The 13,622-nt window shown below is 46.6% G+C and overlaps 2 protein-coding genes across 2 annotated transcripts; both read left to right on the top strand.

Annotated features, from left to right (window-relative positions):
• Positions 1-8,140: 8,140 nt before the first annotated feature.
• Positions 8,141-9,531, top strand: UV8b_01281 (uncharacterized protein; the record flags this gene model as incomplete). Its single annotated transcript, XM_043138779.1, has 2 exons — positions 8,141-8,403; positions 8,502-9,531. The coding sequence occupies 2 exons, from the start codon at positions 8,141-8,143 to the stop codon at positions 9,529-9,531; spliced, it is 1,293 nt and encodes a 430-aa protein (XP_042994713.1).
• A 1,306-nt stretch (positions 9,532-10,837) lies between these two features.
• UV8b_01280 (uncharacterized protein) lies at positions 10,838-12,172 on the top strand (the record flags this gene model as incomplete). The annotated part of the gene is made up of 3 exons (XM_043138778.1): positions 10,838-10,909; positions 10,999-11,254; positions 11,352-12,172. The coding sequence occupies 3 exons, from the start codon at positions 10,838-10,840 to the stop codon at positions 12,170-12,172; spliced, it is 1,149 nt and encodes a 382-aa protein (XP_042994712.1).
• Positions 12,173-13,622: the final 1,450 nt, after the last annotated feature.

Below are 13,622 nucleotides of genomic sequence, written 5' to 3'. Positions count from 1 at the left end.
GCGTTCCTTATAGATACCTATAAGGAAAATACCTACCTAGATGATGATCTCTAGGAATAATTCCGCGAGGATTATAGCGAGTAGAATAAAGCCCTATTCCGCCATATTAACGCTTAGGTTTTACGGCAATTCTGCTTAATATTACGGGAATACGGCGTATATATTAGAGTATCGGGTTCCCTAATAATACCAACCCTACTTAAATGCCTTTAATAATAATAGAATCTATAATAGCCTCAAGAGGAAGTAACCCGATAACTTACTTGCAGTATATTCCTATCCTGGCTTAACCCTACTAGGGAAACCTTACTACCCATCAGTAATACCGAGCAAAAGATGCAAAGGCTTCAAAATATGCCTTTATATATACGCATAAGGCCCTTATTATTATTATCACGAGCCCCTATAACGGTTATACGAATACCCTCGCTAAGGCTCTTGCTACGGTACTTATAAGCCCTATTAACGCTAAAGGAATTCGCAATACTAATAGCACGATTATAGTTATAATAATCTATCGTCCCCCTCTCTACATCGAAGAAGCCTTACGCCCCTACCAAATAAGAAAGGGGCCGGTCCTAATAACTAAAAGGGAAGATGCCTATTTATAATAGGCCGCTATTCGAAATAGGGGAGAACTCCTGTTATTAATAATAATATACAACAGCCGATGATTATAGCCTATAAGACCGACCCGATCAATTATATCAACCTAGGGATTATACCCTTAGCCGAGGCGGCTATCTTAATGCCCCTCGAGGTCATAACATGCCTAATAGAGGTCGAGTTATAGGCCCCGATAATATGCTTCCCTTAATAGAGGACCCCAATGATGATACCCTCTAAGCTAATGCCGCCCCTAATACTAGATATTACGAATCGCGGTATTGCGGCCTATAGGCCCTAATGCCTTATCCTCATCCGATAATGCTAAAAATAGGCATAGCACCCGGCCCTTCCCGTCAATATCGCCCTACCTAGGCCAATAAACAGACCGTCTTAACAGGAGGACCGGTAAACCTAGACCGACCTAGGTTATAAGATAACCCAGCTAAAGCTCCCGCCAGCCTACCGTAAGGCTACCGATAAGCCGTTCTAAAATACCCTCCGGAATAATAATACAACTAAGAAGATTATACCCGAAGAGCCTATATAGAGGCCGGGTTTAATAATATATCGAAGAAGATATCTGACCTCTTATATAGCTATCGTATAGAGGATAAATATAGCGGCAAAATAGATGACTTTATTATACTAAAAGTCATCTCTTTTAAGAGTAAGTGCCGCCTATTAAGATTACCCGATAATGCATTAGCTAGAGCCTTCTAAATTATACTCATCGGCGATACTAAGACCTTTTACTTTAATAATATTAAATGTATTCGCGATACCCTTACTTTTGATGATATGGTCCGTAAAGTTAAAAGCCATTTCGAAAATAAGAGCATAAAGCAATTCTACTTATACTATTAAAACAGAATAACGCTCTAATTAACTATTGCGAAATATCCCGATAAATTAAAGCTAGAATGCCTTAATATCCTATTGGAAGAACTTCAACGCCTATATTATAGTCTTTTTCCCCCTTTTACAGCTAATATAGAGCTTTATCGGCAAGTGCTTAACGCTATAAGGGATACCCCTAAGTATAGCCAGGCCTTATATTATTATGCCCCTATATTCGAAGGCCTCGCCGCTAACCTATAGCGATCCCTTTCTATTTATAAGACTACCTATATGACTCAATAGTATTATTTCCTTTAATAGTAGCCCTAATAATATTAGGATGTTGAAGATATTGATAGTAATATAGCGTTATTTATAGATCGTAGATACGGTTAATCTTACAACCGGTATTAATGCCCCTAACGATACGGACCCCCTTAAAGGCAATAATAGAATCGCGCCTTTTTAGCTAGGCCTTATTAAAGAAAATGCTTCGTTTGCAATAAATTAGGATATTAGTTATCTAATTATACTAATAAAGAGCAATAAGAATTAAAAGCATGATAGCTAAAGAACCGCTCTAACTAGACCGCCCCTAATAATAAGAAATTCCGTATTTTCCTACAGGAATATAAAGGGACTGCCGATTAAGGCCACCTCAAAGATGCCGATTTTAATAATATCATTAAAGATATTAAAGTTATAATAGCAGGGGATGCATAATGGGATGTAGAGAATGCTATCATACTATAAATTATAGCCACTTAATACTTCCTAGCCCCTATGTAAATAGAATTATTACCTTCTTTATCTATCGAAACGTTATAAGCCCTATAGGATAAATCATGCCGATATGCCTTCCTATAGATTAACCCCTTCCGAATGCCTTTACCTAACCGTAATTCTGCCTTTCTAGAAGAAGAACGTTATAGTAACTATACCTTCTGCGGAATCCTATTAGATACCGGCGCCTCCGGCCTATTAATAGCAGGCCTAGGTTAAGCAAAAGCCCTAATGCGATTAATAAAGACCCTAACTATCGAGACAACTAATAAGAAGCATATAGTGAATTTTAGAGCAGGCTTTGCCATATCTTCTAGTATACTTAATATCCCAATAATATTTAGCAACATCCCCTTCTATATTCTTAATAGTAGCATCCCCTTCTTATATTCTATTATAGATATAGATAGGATGGGCGTAAAGCTTAACAATCTTAATAACCTACTTATCTAAGGGGATATTAAGGTCCCAATTATTAGGAAATAAGGATATCTATAGTAGACTCTTAATGCCATAGATACTACAGCCTTCTATTTATCGTTATAGGAAATCCGTTAGCTATATTATTGATTCGGGCACCCCTCTATTAATAGGCTCTCTAAATTACTTTAATAGGCTGGTTATAATGATATTAACCGTAATATCATCGAGAAGATCACCTATATATGCCATTAATGCCAGATAAACGCAAAGGCACCTAGCCGATTCAAATTTATACTTAAAGATAACGATACTAGCTAATTTAACTATAAAATTATCATCGATATCCTTTATATTAATAATCGGCCGGTATTATATATTATGGATGCCGCGATAAGCTTCCAGGCAGCCAGATTCCTTAATCTATAAAGGCAGAAGGCCTACGATATTTAGAATACCCTCAAGGAATACTAGATTAATACCTACTTTAGCCTACCGGATTAGATAGTCTATAATACCGGACTAAACTTTACTTCCGCCGAATTCCGTTATAATGCCCGGCTTCTATCTATTAATATAGATAAAATTCCTATAGAAGCCTATAATAGTATTAGTAAAGTCGAAAGATATTACGCCTTATTACGCTGAGCCTATACTATTATTGATAACGAAGTAGGCGACCAAATAATAAAAGAATAGAAATTATAGCTTACTATAAAAGCTATTAATAATTCCGCTGGACCTAACGGTTTAGTGCCTACGTTATTAGTCTTTAGAGTATATCCCTAACTTATAGATAATTCACCCCCTAGTCTATCAGTATTATAATATGCTTTAATATTACGAAAGGCTATTAATAAAGCTAGGAAATGCCTTACCAAGCGATAAGTTTACGATACCCTTGCCTAACGGAACGGCCTAAATACGCGGCCTATCTACCGATTACCCTTATAGTTAAATATACGGGTATAGAGAGAAAAAGGTAGATAATATAGGCCGTACCGGCTAATCAGCCTTAAAGGTAAGACCTATATCGTGCAGATGCCATATAGCCCTATTAAGTTCCGGTCAACGGTCGTCAAGCCTTATAACCACAACCTTAATAGTAATCCCGCCGCCGATAACGCTAAAGATATCGTCTATGCCGAAGGACCGGCCCGCCCTAGCCGGATAGAAGTCAGGATACCGGCTGCACCCGTACCTTTAGCCGCGATAATACCTATAGCCGCGATATCATTGATAACACCTATAGCCGCGATATACCTATCGCCAGCCACTAGGTCTAATCAAGTCAGGCTAATATCATTATCCCTACCGCCAGCATATATAATATCCGACGTTATAATCAATAAGGACTAAAAAGAAGCTCTTATTAATACTATAGCTTCTAATACTATTATTAATGCCTCTTTCCTAACCGCTAAAGAGCAAGCCGACCTATACCTGACTAATTAATTATATCGGGAAAGGAAGATAATAACCTTAGGAGCCCCCTTCGAATAGTCTAACTATATAAAAATAGAAGCGTTATAGGCCCGCGATATATTCCGATTTATTACCTTTAATATCGGTAAATATAAAGCCCAATATCTCTTTAACTTACATATAGTATAAGAGATTAAGGGCAAAGGCATAGATATACTATATAAGAAGTCACGACTCGTTATATAAGGTTATAATAATAATAAAAAGTAATTAATATTAACTCAGTCCCCTATAATCTAACAGGCTAGTCAACGGTTACTTATATTATTGGCCCTATTACTATAACATTCTCACAATCTATTCCTTTAGATACGTAATATCACGCAGGCTTATATGCAATCTTCTACTACCTTTAATAGATCGATTATCGCCAAGCTACCTAAGCAGATAGCATATTAATACCCCGATAATACCATTATGGAAGTGGTTAAGCCGCTATACGGAATAGCTAAGGCAGGCACCCACTAGTAGGCGATATACTTCCGGCACTATCGCGAGAAGTTGGGCATAACTACTTTAACCTATAACCCCTATTTGCTGATATCCGGCGATACTAACTATACTAATATTCCTGACCATACTAGTGATACTAGCGATACTATATGCTTCGGTATTATAGGTATGCAGACTAACGATACCCTTGGCCTGAGTAATAATGCCTTCTTCTAATAGGAAGAATTAGAGCTTACTAAAGCAGGCTTTAACGCCAAGCCTAAAACGAAGCTATTACTAACTATACCCCTAATATTTAATGGATGCATACTAATGGCCACTTCCGACGGCATAATAATGTTATACTAGAAAGGTCAAAGTAAGAAGATCGCGACCATCGATAAGAATGCGCCTATAGCATAATGTAATTATATCGAATAATACGCTCGCAGCGCTTATATGGCTACGGTCTACCAGCCTAAGGCGTCTTTTAACCTATCTATCGCGGCATAATACTAGTAATCTGACCCTAACGATATCGCGAGGTTGAATAAGCGCCTTTAATGGTAGCATAATAACCAGGATCGTGGCTTGCGGTATATTAATCTAGCCCTTACTATAGCCAAGCTCTTTATATTTATTAACGGATCCTTTGCCAACAATAAAGATTTAAGCTCCTAGATTGGATATATCATTATACTAGGGAATAAAGAAGAGGATAACCCCATAGATAACGCCTTCCTACTGACCGGTAATATCGTTACTTATAGCTCTATAAAAAGTAAGCGTATAATACGTAGCGCATTCGCTTCGGAGCTATATAGTATAGTGCAAAGGATCGATATCGTATATACAATAGGCACGACCCTCAATATAATTACCAGTAGGCTGGGATTGCCAAAGATCCCTACGGTTATATATATAGATTCGTTTTCATTATACGAATGCCTTATCAAGCTAGGTACTACTAAGGAAAAGAAGCTTATAATAGATATTATAGCCCTGCGATAGTCATATAAGCGCCGGGAAATCTATAAGATTCGCTAGATTAATAGGAATAATAACCTCGCCGATATAATGACTAAGGGAATGCCTAATAAAGCCCTTAAGACCTTCGTCGACTAAAACAAGGCTATTATACGTGTGGAAGGGTGGGTAAAGAGGCCGGTCAATATCTGATTGCGTTTGGAAGGTATTGGTAATATTATGGGTGGTAAGTGTGTGGATTTTCCTATATTTAATGTTGTGTGCATTTATTGCTTTTACTGCGTTTACTGCTGCCCCTTTTTACCCCTTTGTTTCGGCTGCGATATTTAATATACCGGCTATACGGTATGATCCTATATAAGCCGGCCGCGCGGCGCGATAGCATTATCGGCGGCATAACCTGCCGAGACTGTGCCGCACTTTCTTTTCTATATGTGCGCCTTATATCCTAGCGATTCCGATATTTGCTTCTATAAAAAGAGAAGCTGCTAGTATCGGAATCGCTGTCGTAAGGTGCCTAATTGGGCATATTGCGACGGATGTGCCGCGTATACCCGATGCGCACGATATGGCCACTTTGGCCCCTTTTGCCCCTTTACCCCTGAGCCCGGTAGGGCACGCGGGCAGCCCGGCCCGACTGCGCCGATGCACGTGACAACGGCACACGCACAAAAAGGCCATATCGTGTAATTACCCTCTTTTGCTTCCTTTCTTTCCTTTTAGATATTCAGTCATTAGTAAAGTCAATAAATCCTTTACTTGGTGACTTCACGGTATATAATACCACGCGCGCGACCCTACGTATAACTGGGTACCCCGAGTTTATATCAACAGCTACGGTTCCTTTTGACAAGAAGAACAATATAGCGTTTTTCGGCCTCTGTAAGCTTCGGTGGCCGGCCGGAACGAGGCTTATTTTCTAAGGTTGCATCTTCTTTCCAGCGTTTAAATATCCTATGTGTGGTTGACGGCGACGTGTTAAATGCAGCAGCTACCGCGCGGTGGGTTTTACCTTGCGATAATTCGGCCACAATAGCAGCTTTCTGTACTGGCGAGAATTCATGATTCCTTTGACGATTTCCAGATATTTCCGTACCAAAGGCACGATTTAGAGGCATTGTTGTGGGCATATTATGGGCGAGGTAATGTAAAGGGTAAAATTGGTTGAGGCGCGAAGACTTCGCGTCGCGCGATTTTGTTCGCGCATTATTGGAACCCCACTGTAGCTTAGACTAAGCGAGACGACCGGAGTCAAATGTAAGCTGCAGTGGGAAGCAGTCGCTCGCTCTGGGGTATCCCATGACAGGAACACTCGGCGTCGGCACAAAAGGAAAGAGTTTGTGGAAAATTTGTCGCAAGCATCAACGGTCTGAAAAAGGACATACGAATGCCATCCTCTAACCCGAGGTCAACTTCAAGTTTAGCCTCGAGTGGGCAGGACAGACATGTGGCTGGGCTGCACCAGCCACATCCGTGGCTACGGCGCCTCCTTCATGGGCAAGCCACACCTCAGCCTGACTGCACAAATCGCCAACCGCAAGTCCGGGAGCCGTCCCATCGACCTTTTTATATGTGACCGGACCAACAGTTGCTTTATTAGCTAGCAGTGTCTGGCGTGTGCAATGATTTAAAATTCTGGCCAACTCGAGAGTTCATGACGTGGCTGCGAAACCATTTTTAGAGTCGAGTGCTCCACATCGTGGAGTCTCGAAGCAAGGTACATAGCAGCAACAAGCAAACAAGGCAGATTTTGCAGGTTTGCACCCGCCAGCAGCTGCACCAGCTGTTGCCAGATGCTTCGCTACATACATGCTGCATGTGTACATACATAACAGCAGGTCAAAGCACTGGCCCTTGTTAGCCCTAGTGGTCTGCCTCTGAAAGCGTTTGAGCCTGATTTGCCCTGCCAAGGAGGGAACAAACTTCTGATCAAAGTTGACAGATCCGCGCTCCTTTTCGTCCCGCTCATCCGATCTGCCTGACCCAAGGCAACATAGTTTCTACACGCATCGGATCGGTCGTCGCCGCTGGCATCAGGTGGTATGGCCGCCAATGGAACAGCAAGCATAGAGAATCCAGTAGAGCTTACCTTGGCTTGCCATCGCTTCGCTACGATCGTAGGAACTTCAGCCTGCCTGGCTTTTCCTCCGAATCGTGGATGATTCTGACCCAGGTCAGGTCCATCGTCAGAGGTACCGTACGCCAACGTACGCCAACACGGCATCGGACCAAGCGGAGGCGCTTCCTGCCTTGTTTAACCCCTTGCGAAGGGGCCGCGCCTTTCGCCTTCCCATTTGAAGGTCTGATTTCGCTTGCCCGAAGCTCGGCCTCGGGTGGCACGTCTCTGCCCTCGTTCTCAACAGCACCACTTTCTAAATCTCTCAAACCTTGGTCTCATCCTTCGGGAGACGGCGATCAAGGAACCCCTCGGTATCCGCGGACTCGTCTTCAGCTGCACTTTGTTTGTCTGACGTCTCTCGGACTGTCGCTCGCTGTGGCCTGCATCGGATTCGGGTCTTGGAGTGGCCGTCAGTTGCCAGTACCTCTGCAAACTGGCTGAGCGACGTCCCTTATAAGACAGTAAAAGATGGCAGACGACGCTCCAAAGCCGGGGTCTCACGATGCTCTGGTCAATGCTTCTGCCGGTGAACCCGCGGAGGCCTCGTCAAGAGTCGTCGCTCCAGCGCCTGGGGTTCTACCCAATCCCCTAATTGACGACCTCAAGAAAACCCACTTGAACAAAGGAGTTTTGATACCTCTCAAGACAACTCAAGAAGTTCGTCAAGATCACGCCATAGTCCATGCCTACATCACTCGAGCTCCAACCAAGTCGGCAAACGAAGTCATCACGTAGGTGTCATTCCATGGCTCGTCCACACGACGTATTATTCCCAGAAAAATCGTTTACATGGCTCTAAAGAAGCCTCAAGGGACTAACCTTGAAATAGCGCTTTGCGAGGATTACGGCCTGAAGGTGGTGCTAATCCCCTACCGCATCTCCGTACTTGTGCAAAGCCGGCAGATTTACCTGCTCATCTCAAGACCCAGTTCATGAATGACGATGCGGTGGGACGTCAGATTCACACGTCAAAATCCACATGGATATACATCATTGCTGGGGAGAGGTCCGACATCAACAAGGAGGATCTGCTCCAATCTCTTCTGTCAATAGAGGCATTGGAGAAGAGTCCGTTCATTGCAACAATACCGATCCCCCTGCTGGCGCCCACTTCGCAAGTGCAAGCTGCCATGTGGTCGGCTCAGTTTTGGCCGACTGTCTACCGCAAGAACAACCCTCTTGGCCCCCACCCTAGCATGGTGGCCCGTGGAACCGACGAAATCAAGCAAGACGCGTCATTGTGGATGGCTTTGGCACATCGAGTAGCTCTGCAAGCCAAGGAGTCTGGAATCGGGGAGGCTATGGGAGCAGTGATTGTCCAGAGAGGAGAGCGCGGAGCCGAGCTGGTTGGTCTTGCTGGTGACGCCCGTAAGCACCAGGAATGTTACGGAGCAAACCTGAACAATACGATGACGCACTGCGTGCTTCGAGCCATCAGCATGGTGGCGCAGAAGCTGGTCCGGCACGAGCATCGGGCGAGCGGCATCAGCGCAGATAGGGCGTGCTTGCAGTACGACTGTTTCCAAGACCAACCGCTCATAGAGGTGGAACGTCAATGCTTCGAACAGGAACACCCAAACAAGGACGGATATCTCTGCCACGGACTGGAGCTGTACGTGACGCACGAACCATGCATTGCCTGCTCCATGGGAATACTGCATTCTCGAATGGGCAAGGCGGTATTCTGCCACCACATGGCCCGAACTGGTGGGTTGAGTTCTGATGATCGTCCGGATGGAGGTGGACGAGGGTTGGGATTGTTTTGGAGACGGGAGCTCAACTGGAGCCTGTTGGCTTGGGAATGGGAACGTGAAAACGTACCTCCTCTCCCTCTCATCGACCCAACCACTCACGTTTAGGATTACTGCCTCCGAGGTCTACCCAGAACTCACCCGCCATGCTGCACATCTGCGCTCGAAGAAGCAAGAGAACAATAATTGCCACGACTGCAGTAACAAGCGGCGCCATGGACAAGCCTGGACCGTGACGCTCTCAGCCTGTCTGCGTAATCGCGACCATGTGGCTTCCATGGCTCTGGATGAAGAGAGCCTTGCAGTTGCAACGAGGTCGGCGATGAATTGAAGAGCGGGATACCAAAGGGCATGAGGGTTTAGATGGCCCTCTTTTTTCTTTTCTCTTCTTTTCTTTTCTTTTCTTTGGCAGAATGGTGGATCTATGTCTCTTGTGTCATTCACCATACCACGGCTGTTTGCAGTTGTTAAAGATGTACATATCATATCATCCTCCGACGGACTCTTTCTTATGTCAATCTAGCTGTGCCGAAACGAATAAAAAAAGACTCCTGTATTTGAAGCGAGCCGTTGATGGGCTTATTACCCCCTTATGGTCCAGGCAGCCTGTACATCTATATCCGCCAAAAATCAGGATAGATATTTTACGTGCTGAGGGTGGAAATCGGTTGGAATTCATTGCCATCCGTAGCGATTTGAGCCTGAGCCACTCCGAGAGACGTCGGCATCGGTGACACTTCTTTTCCATGCCGTTGCAACCTAGGTGCTCTTCAAACAGCCAATGTTTTGCAGGAACGAGATTGAGGGCAATCCCATTCAGCACCAAAGAGCAGGACTTAGCGACGATTGGACATTGAAGCTGTGAAACCCCCCTTCAAGAGGCATTGACCACTCAGCATGAAAGGCAGAAGCAGACACAGATGCTGCTTCGGTTCCTGACAGTTGGGGAGCTAATTGTGCATAACGAGCAAAAAAAAATTGATGACCCAGTGCCGGAAGCATGAGATTGCCCCTCCCATTTTCAACGGGAGGAAGAAGAGGGAGAGAGAGGGGGAGAGAAGGGGGGGGGGGGGGGGGGGCGCATCACGAGGCGAAGTCGAGGGCTGTGGCGCCGTGCCTGGCCCGAAACACAACGAATGGAGCCCCCCCCCCCCCCCCCTTCCTTCTCTTCTCCATTCGCTCCGTATCTTGGCTGGTTTTTCTTATCCTGCTCGCAACCCCATCCCCCCCCCCCCCCCCCTCCTCTCCCTTCCCGAGCAAAAGTCAAAAGCATCCGCTGTGCAATAAGCTCCCACTCTTACGCTCGCGCTTGGCGCACACTGGGCTGCTAGCTGATGCTGTCTCGTTTGCATTTTAGTTTTACTTGTGTTTGCTACTCTACTCGCATGCGAGAATGTTACCGGTTTGACTATCCATGCGCGTCTTTCAGCGTCGGTCGATTTCTCCCGTCCGTCTCAGCTCCATATTCAGCAAGCTGCACCACACAGTCAGTGAATAGTCCCTGCTCTTTTCTTCCGCCCGATTCCCCTGCCGCCGCGTGCATGTGGGCGATTGCCAACTCATGGTCATATCAAGGGAATCGCATCGGTTGACAAGACTGGCAACGACATCGAAACGCTCCCTCCTTCGACTGAGGGAGGAGAGCATTACCTCACGGACGACGACATGAACAAAAGATCTGCCGCCGGAGCAGCCGCAGCCACTGCTCCCAAGAAACGAAAGACGGACAACGGACCAAAGTTTTATGCCGTTCAGGCTGGCTTCAGACCTGGAGTGTACCTTACCTACACGGAGTGTTCGGCGCAAACAGCTGGCTTCAAGGGTGCAATTTGTGAGTCCATGCCTTTTGAGGGCGTGCAGCAGGAGCGGAGGCTGCCATGATGGCGTTGTTTGGGTCATCAGCTAACGTCGTTTGCGTGTGACGGTAGTCAAGTCTTTCACGTCACGGTCCGATGCAGAGGCCTTTGCGGCTGGCAAGAAAGTAGCAGCGTCATCTGATGAGCCAGAGAGGTTTTACGCAGTGGCCGTCGGCAACCCGACGGGCATATATACGGATTGGAACGAAGCAGCAGCCGCCATAAAGGGTGTCAAGGGCCCCAAGTACAAGAGGTTCGGCTCACGAAAGGAAGCCGCCGCGTACATCAGGCAGTTCGGCAGCAGGGAGGCGGTAGAAGCCCTCGGCGAGGCTTCGCTGGCGGAGCCGACGTTGGCGCTCAAGGAAGCGACGGCGCCAAAGGCCTCTGCAAAGAAAACCGCGGTCAAGACTGTGCCAGGCGTGGCACGCCCGGCGGAAAACGTGCTGCAAATTTACACGGATGGAAGCAGCCTGGCCAACGGAAAGGCTGGGTCCCGAGCCGGCGTCGGCGTCTTCTTTGGCGACGGTGATGCTCGAAACGTCTCGGAACGCCTGGTCGGTGATCCGCAAACCAACCAACGTGCCGAGCTGATGGCCATGCTACGAGCGCTTCAGATCGCCCCGACCGGACAGACGGTGCAGATCATCAGCGACAGCCAGTACTCGATCAACTGCGTCACCCAGTGGGCCATCGGCTGGAAAAGCAAGGGATGGAAGACGGCGACGGGCGAAAATGTCAAGAACCAGGATATCATCAGGGCGATTTTGGATAAAATGGACGAGCGAACGAAAGCCAAGGCCAACACATACTTTCATTGGGTCAAGGGACACGCGTCAGACAGGGGGAACACGGCTGCCGATCGGCTAGCCGTGCGGGGAGCGAAGCTGAGCTGATGGTCCGGAGAAGGACCTGGGACGGGGACGTACGAGCACTGAAAAGCCTGCAGATTACGCAAGGGCCGGCGCTTCTCACACATGACTAGGTTTTGATACGACAATTGTCTATAGGTGACGGAGGGAAAGAAACCACCATTTTGCCATGATGGAAGGGCGACGGAGTATAGCGCACAGGTGTACAATGTGATTCCAAGATTGGTCTTTACAAGCGTCGTCGACTTTGTCGAGGTTGAATTTTGAGACGTTCCTCCCCCTCCTCCCCCCCCCTTACCTTGACGTTTTCCTCTTCTTTCTCGGCCTGACTCATCTCTTGGTGGTCAAGCAAGCTATGACGGAGCCAACATGTCGTTCTGTTGCAAGCTCGTTTACGGATTGTTAGACACGTTGCTTGTCCTTGTACTGAGATACCTTGTCTGCGACAAAAGGAATACAGACAATGAATGCTTTGCGTTGAAGCTCTCTGAGGTTAAAGCTCCCTGAGGTTAAAATTCCATGAGGTTAAGCTCCCTGAGGTTGAAGCTCCCTGACTCGGTAACACTCTGCTAGCCCAACCGGATGCCGTGCTGCCACAGCCAGACTGACTCGTCCTTGACGCCATCTTGCTCTCCAGGTGCAGGTCTGCACATTGGCGCCTCCACTGGCCTATTAGTGTCAAGCCTTGGGAGCGGCAAGCTTGCCATTGCCCATTGCTTTACCATTCAAAAGAGTGGATACGACAATAACAAGTCGGGATGAGGCCCAGAGAAGGAGGTAGGTCTTTGTACGGACGGCGTATTTCGGCGGTTGGGTAGAGGCATACACCATCATCATGCGGATCGGCCCAGGGTATCTCGACCACGCTTGGGCACTGTTCGCGCGGGGGTTGGCTCCCATGATTTTAAGCCAACGGTGATGTTTGACGCGTGCCACAGAATATGCTGCTCTGCTCCATGGAGGGCCGAAAGCCCAGAGATGTCTGATCCTTTGGGCCACGGAGCGTCTCTGGTCCCATGGCCGGAGGCGCTGACAAGCTACGTACAGCCTCGGCGCGTACGGTTCCTCGGCTTGGCCATGAACTCGGGGACGTTGCACACGGCCACGGCTTGGCCAGGCGTCTTATCTTTTAGAACATGACTTGCCACCCAGCCGTCTCGGCAGCGTAGTGAATGCTACCGCGGCACGCGTAGGCAGACGGCAAACGCGGGTTCTATTTAAAAAAAAAGAAAAGAAAAAAAGTTCGACGGGACTTTCGGCATCCATGCTGGGTTTTCTGGGTTTCACCGCGGCGAGTCATCGCTGCCCGCAAGTCGGCAGTCGACGAGCCTGGAAAAAAAATAAAACTAAAAGTAAATAAAAATAGAAATAAAAATAAAAAAAAATGAACCTACACCTTGACAGAATCAAAATAAAGAAGGGGGAATATATTCTTTTTCGGGGTGATGGGAGGTTGACTCCGCTCGGGAAGGAA

The sequence above is a fragment of the Ustilaginoidea virens genome, chromosome 1, assembly GCF_000687475.1.
Source record: "Ustilaginoidea virens chromosome 1, complete sequence".
Classification (NCBI taxonomy): domain Eukaryota; kingdom Fungi; phylum Ascomycota; class Sordariomycetes; order Hypocreales; family Clavicipitaceae; genus Ustilaginoidea; species Ustilaginoidea virens.
Note: the sequence above shows the minus strand (reverse complement) of the source record. Positions and strands in the feature narration are given on the sequence as shown.